Source organism: Salvelinus alpinus, chromosome 2 (genome assembly GCF_045679555.1).
Source record: "Salvelinus alpinus chromosome 2, SLU_Salpinus.1, whole genome shotgun sequence".
Classification (NCBI taxonomy): domain Eukaryota; kingdom Metazoa; phylum Chordata; class Actinopteri; order Salmoniformes; family Salmonidae; genus Salvelinus; species Salvelinus alpinus.
In genome coordinates this window covers 76,516,769-76,543,176 of record NC_092087.1, presented here as the reverse complement: position 1 = coordinate 76,543,176, position 26,408 = coordinate 76,516,769, and the positions used below count along the sequence as shown (strand labels likewise).

General features: G+C 43.6%; 2 protein-coding genes across 6 annotated transcripts in view; both read right to left on the bottom strand.

Annotated features, from left to right (window-relative positions):
* LOC139567772 (CREB-binding protein-like) overlaps positions 1-8,832 on the bottom strand; it is a 70,228-nt gene extending 61,396 nt beyond the window's left edge. For 4 of the 5 annotated variants that reach the window (XM_071389257.1, XM_071389258.1, XM_071389262.1 and 1 more), the window contains exon 1: positions 3,175-4,034. In XM_071389257.1, coding sequence (XP_071245358.1) covers positions 3,175-3,262 — 88 coding nt within the window. In that variant the 5' untranslated portion in view covers positions 3,263-4,034. Of the gene's footprint in view, positions 1-3,174; positions 4,035-8,652 lie in introns of those variants that run through there. The other variant, XM_071389260.1, reaches the window with a different exon arrangement.
* Positions 4,403-26,102, bottom strand: LOC139567773 (adenylate cyclase type 9-like). Its single transcript, XM_071389263.1, has 8 exons — positions 25,866-26,102; positions 25,420-25,700; positions 17,416-17,518; positions 14,587-14,795; positions 14,126-14,285; positions 12,904-13,052; positions 11,121-11,150; positions 4,403-10,565 (listed from the first exon to the last, which is right to left on the bottom strand). Exons 1-8 carry the CDS (start codon positions 26,079-26,081, stop codon positions 9,149-9,151), a joined length of 2,565 nt encoding a protein of 854 aa, XP_071245364.1. The 5' UTR covers positions 26,082-26,102; the 3' UTR covers positions 4,403-9,148.
* Positions 26,103-26,408: the final 306 nt, after the last annotated feature.

Sequence of the window (26,408 nt, the reverse complement as noted above, 5' to 3'; positions counted from 1 at the left end):
ACTACAATACCGGAAGTGTGAGTGGTGTGTGTCTGACTCTCCTACCTTGGCCTGATGTAACTATATATGTGAGTGAGATGTTAGTAAAATTCCTGAACTAAGCGTTTCCATCATTCTAGATTGCAGCCAGTAACAACAAGAAGAAGCTCTGCAATGTGTGTGGACCCAAGAAGGACAGGAAGATAGTACACATGCATCAAGTGCAAGAAATACATTTGCAACACACACACAGTAAAACTCTGTCTCTCATGTGGTGTGTAGACTGGCCTTAATTTGTGTTCAATCAGGCTCATTTATAATTTCCATAAAATACTGTATGTAAAATTTGTCCTTACAATTTGTTGAGCTCAAAGCAATAAACATCAAGTGATGAAAACCTTGTTTCATTTATATTTGTTCAAGACAAACATGATTTATTCCACCCATGTCTTGATTATAATAGATTTTTTTACAAAAATCACATTTTATCCGAAGAAAACCGCAGTCAGTCAATATTAAGTATTTTTACGTAAATTGTTATGGCTGTATTATTTTAAAAACCCAATAATATTGGGTGAATAACAAAAACATGAACACCACACAAGGGTTAAGTGCCTGTAGGTACCAGGCACACCAGTTTGAGTGTCAAGAACTGCAACGTTGCTGGGTTTCTCAAGCTCAACAGTTTCCTGTGTGTATCAAGAATGGTCCACCACACAAAGGACATCCAGCCAACTTGACAACTGTGGGAAGCATTGGAGCCAACATGGGCGAGCATCCCTGTGGAACGCTTTTGACACCTTGTAGAGTCCATGCCCTGACAAATTGAGGCTGTGCTGAGGGCAAAAGGGGGTGCAACTCATCAGGAAGGTGTTCTTAATGTTTTGTACACTGAGTGTACTGCATGTTTGCTGCAGAGAGACAATAGACCGGATGAGAAAACAAGGTTGTGATAAGGCAAGTGTGCTGAAAACATGTTGGCTCACTATTTAAAAAGGTTGAGGACAAGCTATAGGATGAAAAATACAGGCGTATAGGCGCAGGTACAGCCGACTAGCGCTAGCTAATGCTACCTACAGAAGCAAAATATATTTCTCTATTTTACAAATTGACACTTGGAGTCAAATACCGATAGAATATCATCCAAAAATGACATTACAATATGTAAATGTTTAGATTCCCTCCCATTTAACATGAATTGTCATTTCTAATCGTTGATTTAACAATTAGCCTCAAACGGATACGAATTAGCTTGTTTTTTGTAATTAAATTTCTACTTTGGGATACTAATTTCTGAATGAGTTAATCTGAATGAGCAGAGCTATGCCTCTTCACTAAAAACTCTAGAGAATGACAGACGAGATATAAACTAAGCCAGTAAATAGCCAGCAAACAACGAACCAACCTCCTTCTCTCCAACTACCTTTACGCAATGGTGCTGTTCAACACACACGACTTACTACAACGGCCTGCCTTGAGAGTAGCTGCTGAGCACACAAGTAGCTAAGCCTAGAGCTGGCTACATCAAGACGTGGGCAATGTGTGCACTAGTACGGCACACACCCACTGACTAAAGTATTGGTGATGAGGGGAATTGAAGGGGGAGGGGGCAATGGGACCCTGCTGGGGTGACAGATGGCCTGAATAGGGGGTGAGGGGCACGTGTTTGCACTCTGTGACTTCAATGAAAGGCGTACCCCCACCCCCCCACCAAGGGAGTGATGTGCAACCCAAACTGGGACTCTGGGCAGGGACCCAAAGTCAGGGCAGGGGATGCTCCTACGGGGCTCTCCAGGCATGACCGAAGACACTAAGGGGGAAAATGCACACCGTGTCTAGGGTAATTTACTGCTAACAGACCCTAGTGTTCCCACGCTTCCAGGCTCTGCTGGGCTAAAATGGCAATTGGAGATTGAACACTTGGGGTCGATAATAATATATATAGCAGGGGTTGGATGCGTTAGGGGATTTTGCAATGGATTGTGTGCGAATAACATGGTCATCACCAAAGATATGTTGCATTGGTTATTGTCTCTGTAGCCAATATAGTGAAAGAGGCATGGTGCATTCACACCTACAATCCGCACATTCTGGGTCAGTAACTTTTTATCGTGAACATTTGAAAGCGGTAGGCCATACAGGTGTATTCTATCAGCAGTGGGAAACCCATATGAACAGATATGGAGCATGATATAGCAATGAAAAGTGACAACTGTCAAGATATTGGGACATAACACCGCATTTTATCACATTGACACAACATGCAATCAAATGCATGACAGTGTGGGAGTGGGACATGATAGGCCTATGGTTAAATTACTTGAATCTGACCATGGCATCAGTTGGCCTACTCTGAGCCAGTTAGGCGTGCAGCAGGGTGCAAGACTGTGCCTAAACTGTTTCTGCAAATAAAGGCCTGCTATCAAGATGTTTGACGAAGGTAAACATGGACATCATTTAGCTGAGTCCCCAATCACTATAATAAAGTAATTCCATTTTGATAGGGGTATAACGGTTAGTTTTCAACAGAGTATCTGGCATGATTTAGGCCAGGAATGGGCAACTCCCGTCCTCGGGGCCAGAGTGTTGTTACTTTTCCCCCCATCCCTTGGAAACATAGCTGATTAAACTAATTGTATTCTAAACTGAAGACCATGATTAGTTGATTATTGGAGTCAGTTGTGTTAGCTGGGGCAAAAGTGACACCAATCAGCCCCCCGAGGACTGGAATTGCCCACCCCTGATTAAGGCTGTCACCAATGACATTTCGACAAGTATGTTGCTACTTTGCGCTGAAGGGTAGCCATGTTGACATAGCAGATCAAGCAATTGCTAAACATGTCTCTAGCTAAACATCTAAGCATTAGCTAGTTAAGTGTTGCTTTAGTTAACAATAGCTTTATAAAAACTAAAATAACTAGCCCTGTTTTCCAACATGTCAGAAATGACAGGGATGGACGCGTAACGTTGGCAACAAAGTTTTGTTAGCGGCCAAGCTAGCTAACTAAGGTTTGCTAACTGCTTTGTACAGCTGTTTGAATGACAAACGTCAATTGAATGAATAACTAGTTAACGTTAGCTAGCTAAATATCTGGACACACAGAACAAGTCATACAAAACAAATAACATTTTACTAACTAAAGTAGCTAGGTAACGTTAGCTAGCAGGTTAAGTTGGTTTGTGGGCCTTCCTTACCTGGTCCATCTGACGCTGACAGCGCAGGTGAATTCAGCTTCGGTCGCTTTGAGTTGGGAGGTCCGACGTCGAGCAGGTTTTCAGCCATTGTGATCTTTAATGGATTTCTTATTTAATTATTTGAAAAAAGGAAATTCCTGGGACAGAAAAGGTTGTTCTGACAACCTCCACCTTTCTCTAGTTAGCACGTTAGCAAGCGGTTTGCTCGCTAACGTTGGCTAACTGGCTAATTTTCTAGCAGTGAGGGTGAAAATTTCAAAAAAGATGCAACAGCGCCCCGCTTCGCCACCGCCATTCAACCCATGATAATCCAACAACCAACACCCACATTATCGTTAAATAACCCCAATAAAAAAAATCCCATGAAAAATGTACGTTAAAATTAAATCTAAAAACATTAACATGGATTGTATTCCTGTCCGATAAATCGCTAATTTTAGATGTTCGAACAGCTCATTTTTATGACGTCAAATGTCTTCATGCAAAAATGGTTTGAATCTCCATAAAATGCACAACTGCAAAAAAATTATATATTTTTGCAAAACTGTCAGTAAGAAGCTGTCTCTTCTCCGGTTATCCCCGGTAAACAATACTGCTCCGAACGGCGATAGGGGCTCGAGCGCCGCACTTAAGGGGAAATCAGATATACGGGGTATTCTTGCCGACGACGACCGATCGAATTCCCGTTTTTTCGTCAAAAATACTTCAGAAATTGTGAAAATACTTCGTTTTCAGGGGAAGTTTGCCGTTAAACCTCGGTTTGAATGCTCAATTTCTAAATAAAAAATTGTGATCTACCGAAATCCTAATTCCGAGCCACGACAAGATGGCGGCTGTTGATTCCTTCGGTACAAAAAGTTTTTTTCTCTCTTTTCCAGATAGATAGACTATAGAGGGGGAGGGGTCGCGCAATCACGCCCTACGTAAACCTATGGCAAAAGCTTCGGAATGCGTCACACGAAATTCTCCTAAAATTCCGCTACGGGGCGGTAAGAGACCTTATGAGAATTAATATTCACCGTAATAACTTGGTAATAAATAGGCTATTGATTCTTCACGCCAATATCGCTGTTGTAAAGGGAGGCAGTGCAATGCATTGCAAATGAGAAATAACATTTGTGAATTCTTCACTAAAATGTGTGGATCAATGCAGCTAGGCCGAAGTCACTATCTGATCAGTCTTCTCTAACATGAAATATGGCTAAAATGAAGATGACACAAGTAAACAAAAGTTTGGATCCTTTAATTTCTGTACTTTTCTTGATTTACCTGCCAGGCCTACCTTCCCACTGGCCTCATCTCTCCTGTGTATGTTGGCACACAATGTTGCTTTCCTCCTATCACCCAAACAAACCCTCCAATGTCCATCTTCTTTAATAAATGGCAGTGTGATGGACTTTGGATTGTCTAATAAGCCTAATAGGTCTCCACATTAACATCAGGCTCTTGAATTAAGGAACAAAATATATTACTATTGTACTTATGCTAGTTGCAGGGGATTGTTGGTTGTCATAATTATGGTAGAAATATTGCTGCACTTGCAGCATCTAAAATACTTATTTTGACAAGCCCTTGAAAGATCATACGTAATATATCATTCACACAGTCACCCAGACAGCCAGGCAGACGACAAAACAGTTTGATATTGAAGTGTTCTCCTGTTCATCGTTTTTCACAAAAAGTCCAAATCTGGCTCAGGCACATGTACAAAAAGTTGAAACAAAATCATAAATGTGACATCAAATACATATTGCATATGTACATACATAGTGAGTGCCTTGTGCAAATGTATACAGATTATGTTCATCGTGTTTAAAAATGATACATTGGCTATGGTTAATGTGCACAATAACAAATAAACAAACACAATAGCACACTGACTGATTGAAAAAGGCAAATATAAACAAGCAAAAAAACACAACATACATCTCAGATAAAACAAATTAAAACACTTGGCTTTTTTCAATATATATTGTTATCCCCAGTGTGGAAATAACACATTGGAGCTAATTTACTATGGTTAATTTACAATAGTAGTGAAAGAAAGTGAGTGTGCAATTTAATCGCGAGTGAATTATCAACTTTTTTTGCTTGTGATGATAGTTTGAATGTGCTAACACACCCACAAATATTTAGTATATCTGCACCCCAAACAGTAAAAAGAAGAAAAAAAACTATATTGTCTCAACAATTGTATTTACTATGAAGGCCTGGTAAAAGGACTTTTTCTGCAGAAAGAAACACACGCTCAGACACTGGGTCAGTTCAAACAATATATATTTAATCTCTCTGTTCTATGCATTCTTGATGTTTAAGCTTATGTTAATTACTGAATAATTAGTTTGTTCGTTGTTGGCTTTTGTTTCCCAACTCGTATTAGATATTGTATAGCATAATTATCCTGTATGGCTCAGTTGGGTCCTGTATGGCCTGGTTGGTAGAGCATGGCGCTTGTAACGCCAGGATTGGGTGTTTGATTCCCAGGACCACCCATATGTAAAATGTATGCACGCATGACTGTAAGTCACTTTGTTTAAAAGTGTCTGCTAAATGGCATATATATTATATATTCTTTTGAATTATACTTCTTGGGCTCAATTAAAATAGACTTCTGGAGGCTTTATCCATGTCATGAAAGCTAACAAACAAACCCTAAGGTTGGTTAGAAATGTCAAGAGAGGCAAAGAAAGAAATCAATGACCAATGGCGGGAGTGTATGGGTGAGAAGTGGTAGCAAAAAAACTAAGTATGTCCATGCAAACACACACACACACACACACACACACACACACACACACACACACACACACACACACACACACACACACACAAGAACAAGAACAAAGACACACACACAGAGCAAAGTGGTGAAAATGTCAGACTCAAACAAGCAAAGTCAAAGTCATTCCCTCCCATTCCTCCCATTTTACCAGAGAGCACAGAGTTTGATACAGTTTAGTTTTTACTTATATTCCCTTTTTTATTTCTCAGTATTGGTGAAGGTTTTAGTAAGAGGGTGGCATGCCCATATCCCTCCTCCCTCTTCTGCCTAGTTCCCTTTAAAAAAATTGTCCCTTGGATACCAGTCTTGGTTACTGTGGCCTTTCACTCCAAACTCAATACAAATCGCTACTGTACTCCATCTCACTCTAACTACCAAAATAAATACAAGTGTGATTCAATGCACAAACACTTACTTAAGCAATCATAAACCAAATAGATACATGATTGATGGTAAATACGGTCTGCTTCTGTGGAAGTGAAAGATAAAGTATGGCTTTTTCTTCAAGTGTGATAAATAAAAATATATCCAAATATTTAATACAAAGATCCACAGTACTTTAATTCATAATATAAAAATGGTGTGTGTCGAATTATTAACTATAGTCAGATATATAGAATCTATGAATGTGCTTCAAAGTTATTGGAAGTGGAAAGGCATTTGAGGATAAGAATATCAATAAGGCTGACAATAAGCCACCAAACTTTATCCACACAAGATGTCTAGCAAAAGGTACTGACATATTAGAAGTACATATTGGTGGTAGGTAAACAAAAGTCCCAAACGTTAAACAGACTCAGAATTTTGGCAAGGGTACATTGGCATAATATGAACAACATATAGCACTTAATTCCGATTAAATAGGATTTCTAGATCTTTTTATGGGCACTCACCTTGAAGTTATAGGCCATCTGCTTTGATTCGCATCATATGTTTATAATTTGTCTGATAGCCCACTTAAAGACCCTTAAACTAGCTCTTATTGGTTCTCCCTGCAGTTTAGAGTAGAGGTATCCCCAAATATTACTCATCAGATTACTCTATCCAAGTCCGAGCATCGACCATTAGGAAGTAAAACACAAAACTGACCCTTCATCAGCACCAAGGGGCAACTTCAACTTTCACTCTTTCTCCTTAGTTAAATAGGCTTGGGGGAAAAAGCACACGCGCACACACACGACACAGATTTTCATACTACTTTCTGTCTGAAATGTAAGACACAAAAGTGACAGGGCTACAGATGAATCCCCTATAGACCCTTTCTTTCAGAAGAAAAAGCTTGAGCAGAAAAGAGGGGAAAAGGCAAGGTGAGAGAAAAGAGAAAAGCGAGGGAGCACGGAAGAGACCTTGGGCACACCACTCTTCACATAGAATTCACAGAGAATCAGTCAGAGAAAGAGAGAGAGAGAGAGAGAGAGAGAGAGAGAGAGAGAGAGAGAGAGAGAGAGAGAGAGAGAGAGAGAGAGAGAGAAAGACAAAAAAAACAAGTGAGCAAGATATTGATTTTCTCAAAACAGGAGTTGCAGTTGGAACTGCTCAAGGCGATTCATCATTTCATAAAACATACAATCATCATCATCATTGCTATCATCATCATACTAACTCAACAAAAAATAGTTTTTTTAGGCACTACAAAAAATTTACTCGAAAAGGAAAACGTTGAAAAATATAGGTTGCATTGCACCCAAATAATAACTTGATGAAAGTGGCACATTTTAAGTACATTAATACAGTAGAGCCTCCCTCATGCAGAGGCTGTGATTGGATAAAAGATTAAACGTCCCACCTCTCAAACCAGCATGTCACACAAAGCTAAAGACAGCCGTGATTAGCCATTGGTTGAATCTGGTGTCGGTCAAAATAATTTGTTTCTGTGGCAACTAACACAATGGATAGAACTTCATACAAACTTGAGTTTTCACTTCAATACACATTAATACATGTTATAACATGTTAATAAACTGTTTGTAATGAATTCTGTTCCTTTTGGCGAATGTCATACTTTTAACACATATTATCCCTAAAGATTTTAAGTGCTTTCCCATTTTGATATAACCAAATAGTCCCTTTAATTTCCTACACTATGATTCCCTTAAACAATTTTTAGATTTGTGCTTTTTCAGTATACTTGTTAGAGTATAATCGTTACTTGAGAGTGCTATAACGTATTTGTTCAGTTTTCTTACTGTCAAGACTGCTTGGTATAGGCTACCATCCCAATTTGCCATTTCCATTTAGGAGAGGTCTAGGAGAAGTTGTGTGAGACCCAGTCAGGAGACCTGTGGTTCCGACAGTTATGTTCCACAGACCACTTAAAGAAGCTGTACGGAAGTTTCTTTAAAAAAAATGTGCTTCCTGAAAAGTTGGACATAAAAAAGCGTCAGTGTGAAGATAAATCCCTATGTTGGTTTTCCCTTTAATATTGGGTCTATGTAGCACATCACAAACACTCTAAGCCATCGTCTCAAAGCAGAAACACCAATAACACTGCTTTTTGTCATTCCCTTATTCTACCCATGCTTCTTACCCATAGGCTACAACTGATCAAGTGAAAAACTGAATATGGCACAAACGATAACGATACAATAACAAAACAAATTGCATTGAAAAAACAACTTGTAGTAAAAGAACCACAGCATCATCGGTAGACTAGGTTTGAAATATAGAAAATAAGTCATGCTAAAGATTGTTCCAACCTTTTTTGTGTTTTTGTTCCATATTCATTTCTTGTTCGTTAACGGTTCTTGTCCTGAAGGCACTTCTTTACATATCAACCAAAGCATAAGAAAAATAAAACCTCAACACCAACAAGCAAAAACCCTTTCTCTACTCCTCCTCCTCCCTCCCCCTCCATTATATTGTGCCACAATAACTGTGCTCAACACAGCCCTCCCCCTTCCTATAGAAAAGTGATGAGCCATCATAGCTTGACTACAAGTCAATGTCCAAAGGTCACTCTGTCTGCAGTCACATTTCATCATGTGAAAACATCTGTTTTGGTTCAGAAATGTGATTAATGGATAAGTTAGGGGGGAAAAACTCCTTCCATCCCTACAAACATTTATCTGTAGCTACTTCTGTCTTCAGCTCAGAGAAAGGAGTGCTGATCGAGGATCAGTTTCAACTTTAAAATCATAATGAATAGGATTATATGGATAAGGGGGAGCTGATCCTAGATCAGCACTTGATGGATCAAAGGCGTGACATGAAATCCTCCTTATTGAGCTTTGTCAGCTCATTTGCTTCCTCCTCCTCCTCTTCCTCAGGCTGTGCCAAGGTACAGGGTACTAGCTCCGGGTCTAGGTCCAGGGTAAGGGGGTGAGGGTCCGTGCCCGTAGCAGGGGGGTGGCCAGCCCCAGTTTGGGGGATTCCTGGTGGGGTTGGAGCATCCCTGTACCCCTCTGCCCGATCTGCCCTTACCCCGCAGGGCTTGGCCGGGCCTGGCTCTGGCCCTAGTCCTGAAGGAGCTCCACGGGGTCCTATAGAAGAGGCTTGGGGGGTGAATGTGGAGGAAGAGGAGGAGGTGGGAGGAGTGTAAGAAGAGGATAAAGGAGGAGGAGCTGGCGCATTGGCACCTGCATCAGACTTGGTCGTTTTAACGGCGGCCCCTTCCCCCACGGGTCCAACGGCTGCCTGTGATTGGACAGGTTTCACCGGGGGCAAAACAGCAACTAATTGATGTGGCTGTAGCCAAGGTTCAGCCAATAGCTGCCCACCTCTTTCAGTGCTCCTGGGATACAGGAAGGTCCTCATTTGACCTTTGCCCTTGACGTTGACGGTACCGCGGTAGTCGAACTCTAATCCCATTCTGCTGAGCGCCGAGTGGCTCTCCTCACTCACCTGTACCCGACACTCCACCCCTGTAGAGTCCATGCGACTCGCAATATTCACTGTGTCTCCCCAGATGTCGTAGAGCAACTTGGTAGTGCCGATCACCCCCGCCGTCAGGGGACCATGATTGAACCCGATACGGAGCTTAAACCCAAAGCCTAGCATGTTTTTATTGAAGTCGTCCAAAACACCCATCATCTCGAGGGCGAAGTCGAACAGCGCCCTCAGGTGGTTAGAGTTGGGGTGGGAGTCGTCAATGCACTGCTGAGGGTTCAGCCCGGACGCCGCCATGTACGTGGCGCCGATCGTCTTGATCTTCTCCACGTTGGCGAAGTCCGGTTTCCGTAGCAACTCATCGAAGTCGCCGATGAGCTCATTGAGCACTCGATAACACTCCTTCCCGCCTTCGTAACTTTCCTCGTAGAATTCAGAAAAATTCACAATACTCGCAAAGATGACCCCGGCGTTGTCGTGATTTTTGGAGTACGACTGGGTCACCTTGAGCTGCTCGGCAACGTGGATTGGGATGATGTTGCCTAGCAACCAGTCTGCCTGGTCCCGCATGTTCTGGATCTTGACGCGGTGCTTGTCGGCCTCTATGTTGCCGTGGTAATGGAGACGGTAGCTGACCTCGAACTCGTGGTTCAAAAACCAGACCAATAGAAGGAGGAGGAAGTAGGTGAGTACTGCTTCTGGAACCAGTAGGTCTAGGGGTCTCACGGGGTCCATGGCGTCTGGACGTGGTTCTGGAGTGGACCATGTCTCATTGGTGAGATTACTGGAAAAGAGAAAGAGAAAATGAGAAGAGGGCAGGAGGTAGATGAGGGCAGACAGAGAGAGAAAGGAGTGGTGTGGCGGCTAGACAGAAAGAGAAAAAAAGAAAGAGAGTTAAGAAAGGAGTGTGTAGAGAGATAAGAAGCCTGCAGCATCTCTCTCACAGTTGAGCTTTACCCGTGGCTCGTATAAATAGGACCAGCTAGCCAGTCTGACTCACAGGATCTGTCCCAAATGGCACCCTATTCCCTATGTGCCCTGGTCAAAAGTAGTGCACTAAGTAGGGAATAGGGTGCCTTTGAGATGCAGACATAGCCACTGACATTTAGCTGCTATGATTACACCAGCCATACTTCACAGTTTGAGAAAAGAGAGGAGAGGAGAGGGAGAAAAGAGAGTGAGAGAAGGAGAGAGAGTGAAGAGAAGAGAGAGGGAGAAAGAGAGAGAGAGATGGAAAGAGAAAGATAGAAAGACGTCCCCTCTTCTCTCCTTTCACCCCCGTCACCCTCCCAAATGTCACTCATCCATCAACATTCTGCATTTCCATGGCAACACTCACCCCATCGCTGGAGAACTGTCATTACTGGAGCTGCAAGACAGAGTGACTCCCGTCAGTTACACACACACACACACACACACACACACACACACACACACACACACACACACACACACACACACACACACACACACACACACACACACACACACACACACACACACACTCACACACACACACACACACACACACACACGGCTGACTGATTCATATCAACCTCTTAGAATGACTCCCGTGAGTTAAACACAAGTGTGATAACACATTCCAACACACTCGCACACACACTCCAACACACTTACTCACACACACAACTTGGCTCACAACCAGATGAATATGAACATTTCCTAAGAGCCACTGGGAGAGAGAGGTATATTGTGTATTATTGTGCATATTGTGTATGTCATAAAATGCTGACTAACGGCTGACTGATGGCAAATAAACTGCAAGCTATACAATTTAAAAAAAATTATAGCTTAAAGTTTTAACATTATGACATAAGTTATAACATCTTCATAATGTTGTAAAGTTTCAAACGTTTCACCCCGCTACCCTCTAGAAGGCGGAGACAGTACAGGTGCATCAAAGCTGGGACCGAGAGACTGAAAAAAAGCTTTTTATCTCCAGGCCATCAGACTGTTAAACAGTCACCACTAGCTGGCCTCCGCCCAGTACCCTGCCCTGAACTTTAGTCACTGATACTAGCCGGATACCACCCGGTACTCTACCCTCCACCTTAGAGACTGCTGCCCTATGTACACAGTCATGGAACACTGTTAACATCCTGTTTTACCCACTTCATATGTATGTACTGTATTCTAGTTGATCATCCTATATAACTATTGCTGTACACACCTTTTCTATTCATATATTGTCCATAATGCCTATACACACAATCATATACAGTACCAGTCAAAGGTTTGGGCACACCTACTCATTCCAGGGTTTTTCTACATTGTAGACTATTTTCTACATTGTAGAATATGTCAAAACTATGAAATAACACATATGGTATCATGGGGTAACCAAAAAAAGTGTTAAACAAATCAAAATATATTTTATATTTGAGATTCTTCAAAGTAGCCACCCTTTGCCTTGATGACAGCTTTGCACACTCATGGCATTCTCTCAACCAGCTTCATGAGGCAGTCACCTGGAATGCATTTGTTAAAAGTTAATTTGTGGAATTTCTTTCCTTCTTAATGCGTTTGAGCCAATCATTAGTGTTGTGACAAGGTAGGGGTGGTAAATAGAAGATAGCCCTATTTTGTAAAAGACCAAGTCCATATTATGGCAAGAACAGCGCAAATAAACAAAGAGAAACGATAGTCCATCATTACTTTAAGACATGAAGGTCAGTCAATACGGAAAATTTCAAGAACCTATGATGAAACTGGCTCTCATGAGACCCGCCACAGGAAAGGAAGACCCAGAGTTACCTCTGCTGCAGAGAATAGTTCATTAGAGTTACCAGCCTCAAATAGTTCAAGTAACAGACACATCTCAACATCAACTGTTCAGAGGAGACTGCATGAATCAGGCCTTCATGGTCAAATTGCTGCAAAGAAAACACCACTAAAGGACACCAACCACAGACATGCGGATTGCTAATATTTATATATTTCTTAATTCCTTTCTTTTATTTTGGGGATTTGGGTGTAATGTTTTGTATTGTCAGGTATTACTGCACAACTGCGATAACATCTGCAAAATATGTGTACGCGAACATTTTAATTGGATTAAAGTTCTGAATGGGTCGTAAATATGTATAGGCTGCAGTACTCACCCTGTCCTGTTGAGGGGGCTGTGGAGCAGCACTAGTAGAGCCACACCAACAGCCGTGGCCAGGGCAGATCTCATCCAGAAACTCAGCTGGCAGAAGTTACAGTACTGGATGATGGCTATGGTCACTGCACAGCACAGGAACATGGTTACCTAGAGGGAGGACACACAACATTTGTTTGTGTAAACTGAAATTCCAATTTTCATCAATGCTTCTCTATGAGAAGAAATCGGGAATTGGAATTTCAGGTTATTTCCCAAATTGACTGAATTGAAATGGAACTTGACCCTGGTACACAAGAGTACTCACGCAATATATTACATATGGTAACATAAACATACTTCCCAACCAATACCCTCAACACACTCACACATGCCTTATGCACACCCGTGGCATGTGTGAACACACACCCACACACGCATCAGTAGTTGAATCCCCTGTACAGTAGTTAGTACAGACTTATGATGACAACTTAACACGTCTCTCTTCCATCCCTCCATCTCTCGCTCCATGCTTCCATCCCTCCCTTCTATCCCTCTCACACACATCTTCTCTTTCTCTGCCATATTATTCATCGCTCTCGTCCAGTCCATCCCTCTCTTTCATCCCTCCATCCACATCCCTCTCTCTCTCTGCAAGGTATCACCTCTGTGTGTGTGTGTGTGGGGGGGGGGGGGGGGGGGGATCCTTGCAAAACAAGATATCAAAACACACCAGCTTGACTTGTGAGCAGTCAAGACTTGGGTGCATCCCACATGACCCCCTATTCCCTATATAGTGCACTACCTTTTGACCAGAGCCCTATGGCAGCAGCTCCGGACTCAGAGTAAGGCTAGAGAAAACAATGTGCAGTGTGTAGTTAGCCTCTGCCCAAACTAGGACCTCTATCTCCTCCACATAAAGGATTTGATAAGAGGATAATGTCAATCATCTGTGTGCCAAGCTCCACAAGTATAGACCTCTCCATTGTCCATTGACTGTTTCTCTCTGAAACACTGGCACGTTCTAGTGGGCTCTACAACTGTGGACCAAGTATAACTCAATGCACTTGACACTTAGTCCCATACACTTGAGAACACCTATTATTGTAAATAGGTGTTGTTAGCAGTAATGCATTTGCCATCTGTCATCTAGACCAGCGTTCAAACCCCTTTTGACCATCCCTGACTAGAACCCCATGTCTACCAGTCTGCCCTCCTCCTTTACCCTCTCTATCTCTCCTTACCTGGATGGGCAGGTGGAGGCTGCAGGCGAGGTGTGAGAACACGGACACGGCAGGAAGTGAGACCAGCAAGGCCCCGATCACATGACGGGGGATCCAGCCTGACACCACCCTCAGCAAGGTCTGGGTACAGCTCAACACGTTGTCCAGGTAGAACGTCATACTGCAGGGGGCCAAGGAGGAGGAGGTGAGGAAAGAAGGGACAAGTAAATAGCAAAAAAGGACAACATTGTGATACACTGACTCACATCCCTATCAGTTCTCTCTCCCTCCCTCCCTCCCTCCCTCCCTCCCTCCCTCCCTCCCTCCCTCCCTCCCTCCCTCCCTCCCTCCCTCCCTCCCTCCCTCCCTCCCTTTCTAATTTCTCATTCCTCCATATAGCAACAGGGAGACCAACTCCAGCAGACACTTTTCACTTTACCCATCCTCTCTCCCTCCCACTATCTCCCCCCTCCATCCCTCACCGTATGGACAGCACCAGGGAGACCAGCTCTAACAGACCAGCAGCGGTAGCCAATCCCAGGACGGTTGCCGGAGGCGACTCCATGGTGACCATGGGAACCAGGAAGCAGGCCAAGGTGAGGGCGAGGAACACAGAGCAGGATAGGAGAACATCCAGGAAGGAGCTGAAGGTAGGGCTGGCGAAGGTCTGCACCGGGGCCTGGGTCTCCACCTGGAGGAGAGAGAGTAGTCAGACACATAGAGAGAAGGTCTGCACCGGGGCCTGGGTCTCCACCTGGAGGGGAGAGAGTAGTCAGAGACATAGAGAGAAGGTCTGCACTGGGGCCTGGGTCTCCACCTGGAGGAGAAAGAGTAGTCAGAGACATAGAGAGAGGGTCTGCACCGGGGCCTGGGTCTCCACCTGGAGGAGAGAGAGTAGTCAGAGACATAGAGAGAAGGTCTGTACCGGGGCCTGGGTCTCCACCTGGAGGGGAGAGAGTAGTCAGAGACATAGAGAAAAGGTCTGCACCGGGGCCTGGGTCTCCACCTGGAGGGGAGAGAGTAGTCAGAGACATAGAGAGAAGGTCTGCACCGGGACCTGGGTCTCCACCTGGAGGGGAGAGAGTAGTCAGAGACATAGAGAGAAGGTCTGCACTGGGACCTGGGTCTCCACCTGGAGGGGAGAGAGTAGTCAGAGACATAGAGAGAAGGTCTGCACCGGGACCTGGGTCTCCACCTGGAGGGGAGAGTAGTCAGAGACATAGAGAGAAGGTCTGCACCGGGGCCTGGGTCTCCACCTGGAGGGGAGAGAGTAGTCAGAGACATAGAGAGAAGGTCTGCACCGGGGCCTGGGTCTCCACCTGGAGGAGAGAGAGTAGTCAGACACATAGAGAGAAGGTCTGCACCGGGGCCTGGGTCTCCACCTGGAGGGGAGAGAGTAGTCAGAGACATAGAGAGAAGGTCTGCACTGGGGCCTGGGTCTCCACCTGGAGGAGAGAGAGTAGTCAGAGACATAGAGAGAAGGTCTGCACTGGGACCTGGGTCTCCACCTGGAGGAGAGAGAGTAGTCAGAGACATAGAGAGAAGGTCTGCACCGGGGCCTGGGTCTCCACCTGGAGGAGAGAGAGTAGTCAGAGACATAGAGAGAAGGTCTGCACTGGGGCCTGGGTCTCCACCTGGAGGGGAGAGAGTAGTCAGAGACATAGAGAAAAGGTCTGCACCGGGACCTGGGTCTCCACCTGGAGGAGAGAGAGTAGTCAGAGACATAGAGAGAAGGTCTGCACTGGGGCCTGGGTCTCCACCTGGAGGGGAGAGAGTAGTCAGAGACATAGAGAGAAGGTCTGCACCGGGGCCTGGGTCTCCACCTGGAGGGGAGAGAGTAGTCAGAGACATAGAGAGAAGGTCTGTACCGGGGCCTGGGTCTCCACCTGGAGGGGAGAGAGTAGTCAGAGACATAGAGAGAAGGTCTGTACCGGGGCCTGGGTCTCCACCTGGAGGGGAGAGAGAGTAGTCAGAGACATAGAGAGAAGGTCTGCACCGGGACCTGGGTCTCCACCTGGAGGGGACAGCGTAGTCAGAGACATAGAGAGAAGGAGAGGAGAAAGGAAGGGGAGAGGTGGTTAGACAGTTGGGATGAGAGGGGAACAACACAGGGACAGAGAGAGGAGATAAAGTCTGGGTTGGCGCTCCTCCTTGGGGTGTGCCGTGGCGGAGATCTTTGTGGGCTATACTCGGCCTTGTCTCAGGATGGTAAGTTGGTGGTTGAAGATATCCCTCTAGTGGTGTGGGGGCTGTGCTTTGGCAAAGTGGGTGGGGTTATATCCTTCCTGTTTGGCCCTGTCCGGGGGTATTATCGGATGGGGCCACAGTTCAGCCTCCTGATCCCTCCTGTCTCAGCCTCCAGTATTTATGCTGCAGTAGTTTATGTGTCGGGGGGCTAGGGTCAGTCTGTTATATCTGGAGTATTTCTCCTGTCTTATCCGGTGTCCTGTGTGGATTTAAGTATGCTCTCTCTAATTCTCTCTTTCTCTCTTTATTTCTTTCTCTCTCTGAGGACCTGAGCCCTAGGACCATGCCTCAGGACTACCTGGCATGATGACTCCTTGCTGTCCCCAGTCCACCTGGCCGTGCTGCTGCTCCAGTTTCAACTGTTCTGCCTGCGCCTATGGAACCCTGACCTGTTCACCGGACATGCTACCTGTCCCAGACCTGCTGTTTTCAACTCTCTAGAGACAGCAGAGAGCGGTAGAGATACTCTTAATGATCGGCTATGAAAAGCCAACTGACATTTACTTCTGAGGTGCTGACCTGTTGCACCCTCGACAACTACTGTGATTATTATTATTTGACCATGCTGGTCATTTATGAACATTTGAACATCTTGGCCATGTTCTGTTATAATCTCCACCCGGCACAGCCAGAAGAGGACTGGCCACCTCTCGTAGCCTGGTTCCTCTCTAGGTTTCTTCCTAGGTTTTGGCCTTTCTAGGGAGTTTTTCCTAGCCACCGTGCTTCTACACCTGCATTGCTTGCTGCTTGGGGTTTTAGGCTGGGTTTCTGTACAGCACTTTGCTATATCAGCTGATGGGCTATATAAATACATTTGATTTGATAAAGTTCAGATTACTACTACTATAATGTGGTCAAACTGTTAGAACTGAAATATCTTATATACACCAGCAGGGGGCTTTGTATGAACACGTGGTCAATACGGCTTTGACTGACACGGATTGAGGGTGTCTGTGTGTGTGTGTGTGTGTGTGTGTGTGTGTGTGTGTGTGTGTGTGTGTGTGTGTGTGTGTGTGTGTGTGTGTGTGTGTGTGTGTGTGTGTGTGTGTGTGTGTGTGTGTTACCTCCTCCTGGTAGCTGATGCGGTAGGCTGTCTCCAGAGGTCTCTCCAGGAAGTTGAGGCTCAGCTTGTTGATGGGAGGCTTGAAGAAGTAGTCCTTCATCAGACTTGAAAGACAGGAGAATAGATTGAGGAAAAGACCGGTAGAGGGTTTCACGGTGGAATCCTAACTTGAACTCGACATCTGCATGCATGACTTGAGTCATCCATTGACATCTACGCATTATTTATGTGATCATCGAGGTTAAGTGCATCTCAAGCTGGGATTCCTCCCTTAGTGACTGACTTCAAATATATATGCTGTCAACACTAATCACCATAGCACTGTTGGTACTCCTAAACCACCCAAGCCATAGACTGTTCTCTCTGCTTCTGCACAGCAAGCGGTGCCGGTGTATCAAGTCTGACACCAACAGGCTCCTGAACAGCTTCTATCCCCAAGCCATAAGACTGCTAAATACCTAACAAATGTCTACACAGACCATCTGTCTATCTAAGTTGACCCTTTAGATATTTTTATTCTTGCACTGTCTCAATGCACACTCACTCACACTGACACGCTCAACACACACATCTATACTGACTCTATACACACACTCACTCACACTGACACGCTCAACACACACATCTATACTGTCTCAATGCACACTCACTCACACTGACACGCTCAACACACACATCTATACTGACTCAATGCACACTCACTCACACTGACACGCTCAACACACACATCTATACTGACTCTATACACACACTCACTCACACTGACACGCTCAACACACACATCTATACTGACTCAATGCACACTCACTCACACTGACACGCTCAACACACACATCTATACTGACTCAATGCACACTCACTCACACTGACACGCTCAACACACACATCTATACTGACTCTATACACACACTCACTCACACTGACACACTCAACACACACATCTATACTGTCTTAATGCACACTCACTCACACTGACACGCTCAACACACACATCTATACTGTCTTAATGCACACTCACTCACACTGACACGCTCAACACACACATCTATACTGTCTTAATGCACACTCACTCACACTGACACGCTCAACACACACATCTATACTGACTCTATACACACACTCACTCACACTGACACGCTCAACACACACATCTATACTGTCTCAATGCACACTCACTCACACTGACACACTCAACACACACATGACATGCACACACATCTAAACTGACTCTATAAACACACACACTCACATACAATCTTCATATACACTGCTGCTACTCTGTTAATCATATATCCTGATGCCTAGTCACCTTACCACTATACATATCTACCTCTATAGATCCAGTATCTCTGTACATTATAATATGGTACTGGAACTGACCCTGCACAGCTTCTTACTTTCTCCTGTCCTCTTTATTTCTTATTTTTATTTCTCCTGTGTGTTTGTTCAACCGTATGTTATTTTTGTTAGTACTACATTGATATTGATTAGTGCATTATTGGATTCAGAGTTAGGAAGAAAAATGCCTTTCACTTTAAACCTAAGGAAGGCTAATCCCTGATCTGCCAAGACATGCCCAGTTCTGCTACTAAATCAAATCACATGTTATTGGTCACATTCACATATTTAGAAGATGTTATTGTGGGTGTAGCAAAATGCTTGTGTTCCTAGCTCCAACAGTGCAGTAGTATCTAACAGCAGTGCAGTAGTATCTAACAGCAGTACAGTAGTATCTAACAACAGTGCAGTAGTATCTAACAGCAGTACAGTAGTATCTAACAACAGTGCAGTAGTATCTAACAGCAGTGCAGTAGTATCTAACAACAGTGCAGTAGTATCTAACAGCAGTGTAGTAGTATCTAACAACAGTGCAGTAGTATCTAACAGCAGTACAGTAGTATCTAACAACAGTGCAGTAGTATCTAACAGCAGTACAGTAGTATCTAACAACAGTGCAGTAGTATCTAACAGCAGTGCAGTAGTATCTAACAGCAGTGCAGTAGTATCTAACAGCAGTACAGTAGTAGCTAACAACAGTGCAGTAGTATCTAACAGCAGTGCAGTAGTAGATAACAGCAGTACAGTAGTATCTAACAGCAGTGCAGTAGTATCTAACAGCAGTGCAGTAGTATCTAACAGCAGTGCAGTAGTATCTAACAACAGTGCAGTAGTATCTAACAACAGTGCAGTAGTATCTAACAGCAGTGCAGTAGTATCTAACAGCAGTACAGTAGTAGCTAACAACAGTGCAGTAGTATCTAACAGCAGTGCAGTAGTAGCTAACAGCAGTACAGTAGTATCTAACAGCAGTGCAGTAGTATCTAACAGCAGTGCAGTAGTATCTAACAGCAGTACAGTAGTAGCTAACAGCAGTACAGTAGTATCTAACAGCAGTGCAGTAGTATCTAACAGCAGTTCAGTAGTATCTAACAGCAGTACAGTAGTAGCTAACAACAGTGCAGTAGTATCTAACAGCAGTGCAGTAGTATCTAACAGCAGTGCAGTAGTATCTAACAGCAGTGCAGTAGTATCTAACAGCAGTACAGTAGGAGCTAACAGCAGTACAGTAGTATCTAACAGCAGTGCAGTAGTATCTAACAGCAGTTCAGTAGTATCTAACAGCAGTACAGTAGTAGCTAACAACAGTGCAGTAGTATCTAACAGCAGTGCAGTAGTATCTAACAACAGTGCAGTAGTATCTAACAGCAGTGCAGTAGTATCTAACAGCAGTACAGTAGTAGCTAACAGCAGTACAGTAGTATCTAACAGCAGTGCAGTAGTATCTAACAGCAGTGCAGTAGTATCTAACAGCAGTACAGTAGTAGCTAACAACAGTGCAGTAGTATCTAACAGCAGTGCAGTAGTATCTAACAACAGTGCAGTAGTATCTAACAGCAGTGCAGTAGTATCTAAGAACAGTGCAGTAGTATCTAACAACAGTGCAGTAGTATCTAACAACAGTGCAGTAGTATCTAACAACAATGCAGTAGTAGCAAACAACAGTGCAGCAGTAACTAACAACAATGCAGTGGTATCTAACAACAGTGCAGTAGTATCTAACAGCAGTGCAGTAGTATCTAACAGCAGTGCAGTAGTATCTAAGAACAGTGCAGTAGTATCTAACAACAGTGCAGTAGTATCTAAGAACAGTGCAGTAGTATCTAACAACAGTGCAGTAGTATCTAACAACAATGCAGTAGTAGCTAACAACAGTGCAGCAGTAACTAACAACAATGCAGTAGTATCTAACAACAGTGCAGTAGTATCTAACAGCAGTGCAGTAGTATCTAACAGCAGTGCAGTAGTATCTAACAGCAGTTCAGTAGTATCTAACAGCAGTGCAGTAGTATCTAACAGCAGTGCAGTAGTATCTAACAGCAGTGCAGTAGTATATAACAACAGTGCAGTAGTATCTAACAACAGTGCAGCAGTATCTAACAGCAGTGCAGTAGTATCTAAGAACAGTGCAGTAGTATCTAACAGCAGTGCAGTAGTATCTAAGAACAGTGCAGTAGTATCTAACAGCAGTGCAGTCGTATCTAACAGCAGTGCAGTAGTATCTAACAACAATGCAGTAGTATCTAACAACAGTGCAGTAGTATCTAAGAACAGTGCAGTAGTATCTAACAGCAGTGCAGTAGTATCTAACAGCAGTGCAGTAGTATCTAACAGCAGTGCAGTAGTATCTAACAGCAGTGCAGTAGTATCTAACAACAGTGCAGTAGTATCTAACAGCAGTGCAGTAGTATCTAAGAACAGTGCAGTAGTATCTAACAACAGTGCAGTAGTATCTAACAACAGTGCAGTAGTATCTAACAACAATGCAGTAGTAGCAAACAACAGTGCAGCAGTAACTAACAACAATGCAGTGGTATCTAACAACAGTGCAGTAGTATCTAACAGCAGTGCAGTAGTATCTAACAGCAGTGCAGTAGTATCTAAGAACAGTGCAGTAGTATCTAACAACAGTGCAGTAGTATCTAAAAACAGTGCAGTAGTATCTAACAACAGTGCAGTAGTATCTAACAACAATGCAGTAGTAGCTAACAACAGTGCAGCAGTAACTAACAACAATGCAGTAGTATCTAACAACAGTGCAGTAGTATCTAACAGCAGTGCAGTAGTATCTAACAGCAGTGCAGTAGTATCTAACAGCAGTTCAGTAGTATCTAACAGCAGTGCAGTAGTATCTAACAGCAGTGCAGTAGTATCTAACAGCAGTGCAGTAGTATATAACAACAGTGCAGTAGTATCTAACAACAGTGCAGTAGTATCTAACAGCAGTGCAGTAGTATCTAAGAACAGTGCAGTAGTATCTAACAGCAGTGCAGTAGTATCTAAGAACAGTGCAGTAGTATCTAACAGCAGTGCAGTCGTATCTAACAGCAGTGCAGTAGTATCTAACAACAATGCAGTAGTATCTAACAACAGTGCAGTAGTATCTAACAGCAGTGCAGTAGTATCTAACAACAATGCAGTAGTATCTAAGAACAGTGCAGTAGTATCTAACAGCAGTGCAGTAGTATCTAACAGCAGTGCAGTAGTATCTAAGAACAGTGCAGTAGTATCTAACAGCAGTGCAGTAGTATCTAACAGCAGTGCAGTAGTATCTAACAGCAGTGCAGTAGTATATAACAGCAATGCAGTGATATCTAACAGCAGTGCAGTAGTATATAATAACAATGCAGTGGTATCTAACACCAGTGCAGTAGTATCTAACAGCAGTGCAGTAGTATCTAACAACAATGCAGTAGTATCTAACAACAGTGCAGTAGTATATAACAGCAGTGCAGTAGTATCTAACAGCAGTGCAGTAGTATCTAAGAACAGTGCAGTAGTATCTAACAGCAGTGCAGTAGTATCTAACAGCAGTGCAGTAGTATCTAACAGCAGTGCAGTAGTATCTAACAACAGTGCAGTAGTATCTAAGAACAGTGCAGTAGTATCTAACAGCAGTGCAGTAGTATCTAACAGCAGTGCAGTAGTATCTAAGAACAGTGCAGTAGTATCTAACAGCAGTGCAGTAGTATCTAACAGCAGTGCAGTAGTATATAACAGCAATGCAGTGATATCTAACAGCAGTGCAGTAGTATCTAACAGCAGTGCAGTAGTATCTAACAGCAGTGCAGTAGTATATAACAGCAATACAGTGATATCTAACAGCAGTGCAGTAGTATATAATAACAATGCAGTGGTATCTAACACCAGTGCAGTAGTATCTAACAGCAGTGCAGTAGTATCTAACAACAATGCAGTAGTATCTAACAACAGTGCAGTAGTATATAACAGCAGTGCAGTAGTATCTAACAGCAGTGCAGTAGTATCTAACAACAATGCAGTAGTAGCTAACAACAGTGCAGTAGTAGCTAACAACAATGTAGTGGTATCTAACAGCAGTGCAGTAGTATCTAACAGCAGTGCAGTAGTATCTAACAGCAGTGCAGTAGTATCTAACAACAATGCAGTAGTATCTAACAACAGTGCAGTAGTATCTAACAACAGTGCAGTAGTATCTAACAACAATGCAGTAGTATCTAACAGCAGTGCAGTAGTATCTAACAACAGTGCAGTAGTATCTAACAGCAGTGCAGTAATATCTAACAACAGTGCAGTAGTAGCTAACAACAATGTAGTGGTATCTAACAGCAGTGCAGTAGTATCTAACAGCAGTGCAGTAGTATCTAACAACAATGCAGTAGTATCTAACAACAGTGCAGTAGTATATAACAGCAGTGCAGTAGTATCTAACAGCAGTGCAGTAGTATCTAACAGCAGTGCAGTAGTATCTAACAGCAGTGCAGTAGTATATAACAGCAATACAGTGATATCTAACAGCAGTGCAGTAGTATATAATAACAATGCAGTGGTATCTAACACCAGTGCAGTAGTATCTAACAGCAGTGCAGTAGTATCTAACAACAATGCAGTAGTATCTAACAACAGTGCAGTAGTATATAACAGCAGTGCAGTAGTATCTAACAGCAGTGCAGTAGTATCTAACAGCAGTGCAGTAGTATCTAACAGCAGTGCAGTAGTATATAACAGCAATACAGTGATATCTAACAGCAGTGCAGTAGTATATAATAACAATGCAGTGGTATCTAACACCAGTGCAGTAGTATCTAACAGCAGTGCAGTAGTATCTAACAACAATGCAGTAGTATCTAACAACAGTGCAGTAGTATATAACAGCAGTGCAGTAGTATCTAACAGCAGTGCAGTAGTATCTAACAACAATGCAGTAGTAGCTAACAACAGTGCAGTAGTAGCTAACAACAATGTAGTGGTATCTAACAGCAGTGCAGTAGTATCTAACAGCAGTGCAGTAGTATCTAACAGCAGTGCAGTAGTATCTAACAACAATGCAGTAGTATCTAACAACAGTGCAGTAGTATCTAACAACAGTGCAGTAGTATATAACAACAATGCAGTAGTATCTAACAGCAGTGCAGTAGTATCTAACAACAGTGCAGTAGTATCTAACAGCAGTGCAGTAATATCTAACAACAGTGCAGTAGTAGCTAACAACAATGTAGTGGTATCTAACAGCAGTGCAGTAGTATCTAACAGCAGTGCAGTAGTATCTAACAACAATGCAGTAGTATCTAACAACAGTGCAGTAGTATCTAACAACAGTGCAGTAGTATCTAACAACAATGCAGTAGTATCTAACAGCAGTACAGTAGTATCTAAGAACAGTGCAGTAGTATCTAACAGCAGTGCAGTAATATCTAACAACAGTGCAGTAGTAGCTAACAACAATGTAGTGGTATCTAACAGCAGTGCAGTAGTATCTAACAGCAGTGCAGTAGTATCTAACAACAATGCAGTAGTATCTAACAACAGTGCAGTAGTATCTAACACCAATGCAGTAGTATCTAACAACAGTGCAGTAGTATCTAACAACACAGTAGTATCTAACAGCAGTGCAGTAGTATCTAACAACAGTGCAGTAGTATCTAACAACAGTGCAGTAGTATCTAACAACAATGCAGTAGTATCTAACAGCAGTGCAGTAGTATCTAACAACAGTGCAGTTGTATCTAACAGCAGTGCAGTAGTATCTAACAACAGTGCAGTAGTAGCTAGCAACAATGTAGTGGTATCTAACAGCAGTGCAGTAGTATCTAACAGCAGTGCAGTAGTATCTAACAACAATGCAGTAGTATCTAACAACAGTGCAGTAGTATCTAACACCAATGCAGTAGTATCTAACAACAGTGCAGTAGTATCTAACAACACAGTAGTATCTAACAGCAGTGCAGTAGTATCTAACAACAGTGCAGTAGTATCTAACAGCAGTGCAGTAGTATCTAAGAAGAGTGCAGTAGTAGCTAACAACAGTGCAGTAGTATCTAACAGCAGTGCAGTAGTATCTAACAACAGTGCAGTAGTATCTAACAGCAGTGCAGTAGTATCTAACAACAGTGCAGTAGTATCTAACAACAGTGCAGTAGTATCTAACAGCAGTGCAGTAGTATCTAAGAACAGTGCAGTAGTAACTAACAGTGCAGTAGTAGCTAACAACAATGCAGTAGTATCTAAGAACAGTGCAGTAGTATCTAACAGCAGTGCAGTAGTATCTAACAACAGTGCAGTAGTATCTAACAGCAGTGCAGTAGTATCTAACAGCAGTGCAGTAGTATCTAAGAACAGTGCAGTAGTAGCTAACAGTGCAGTAGTATATAAGAACAATTCAGTAGTATCTAAGAACAGTGCAGTAGTAGCTAACAACAGTGCAGTAGTAGCTAACAACAGTGCAGTAGTATCTAACAACAGTGCAGTAGTAAATAACAACTAGTCCTATCAACTAGTCCAGGGTCAGCTTTAGACCGTCAATCACTCCACTAAAGCCACCTACTATCTCCCAACTTTAATATGCCCCTCTACACTGGTTCAGGGTCAGGATTTATGACTGAACTCTGGTCTAGGTTATTTAGATGTACTGAACTCAAAACAGTTCATAAGTAAAGCCAAAAGCCACCATAGTCCCTCCGGTCCTCACCTGTCCTCCTTGATGACATCAACAAAATGGACGTCACTCTTCTCCCTGAAGTTCTTGGAGCGTAGCGGGATGAGGGCGGAGTGGTCCATGCCTGTGCCCCCCGGTCCCGCCCCTCCTGGACCCCCCATACCGAGGCTGGTACCCGTCCCTGTGCCCGTACTGGTCTTCTTTTCTTTCTCCTGGAGCATGTCACATAGAGAGCTCTGGCTGGCCATCACCGAGTCCTCCAGTGGAGGACTGAGAATGCCATTCAGAGCCCTGGGGCTGCAGCCTGGAGTAAACTACAGAAGAAGAAGGAGAGAGAGGGATGTGTGTTAGACAAGTGTGTGGTGCAGGTGTGTGTTATTAGTAGGTGTGTGGTAAGCTACGTTGGCACAGGAGTGTGTTGTCAGTGTGTGTGTATATGTGGATGTGTCCTTGCATGCCAGCATAGGCGTGTGATCTACCTTGGCGCTGTTAGTCTTATGTTCATCCTGGCATCCATTGAGTCCGGCCCCCTCCTCTGTCTGCTCCCCATTCACAGTGCAGGACACACAGAGGGCAGCAGCCCCCCCAGGCACGAGGGCAGAGGTGTGGGGGCGAGGGCACGGGGTCAGGATGTCCTGAGAACAACCACACTGAGCATGCTCTATCTTCCTCCCTGAGATCAGGTAGGTCTTCATCCCTGCAGAGGGGAAACACACACAGGTGTTAAAACACAAGAACACACACTTAACAATACACAGACAACCACCATAACACACACACACAATCAACCCAGCAGTTGCACTGTGCAGTCCGACAGTCAGACAGTTAGTTAGTCAGTCAGTCAGTGATTCAGACCTGCCGACAGTCAGTCAGTCAGTCAGTCAGTCAGACCTGTGGACAGACAGTCAGTCAGTCAGTGATTCAGACCTGCCAACAGTCAGTCAGTCAGTCACTCAGACATGCAGACAGACAGTCAGTCAGTCAGTCAGTCACTCAGACATGCAGTCAGTCAGTCAGTCAGT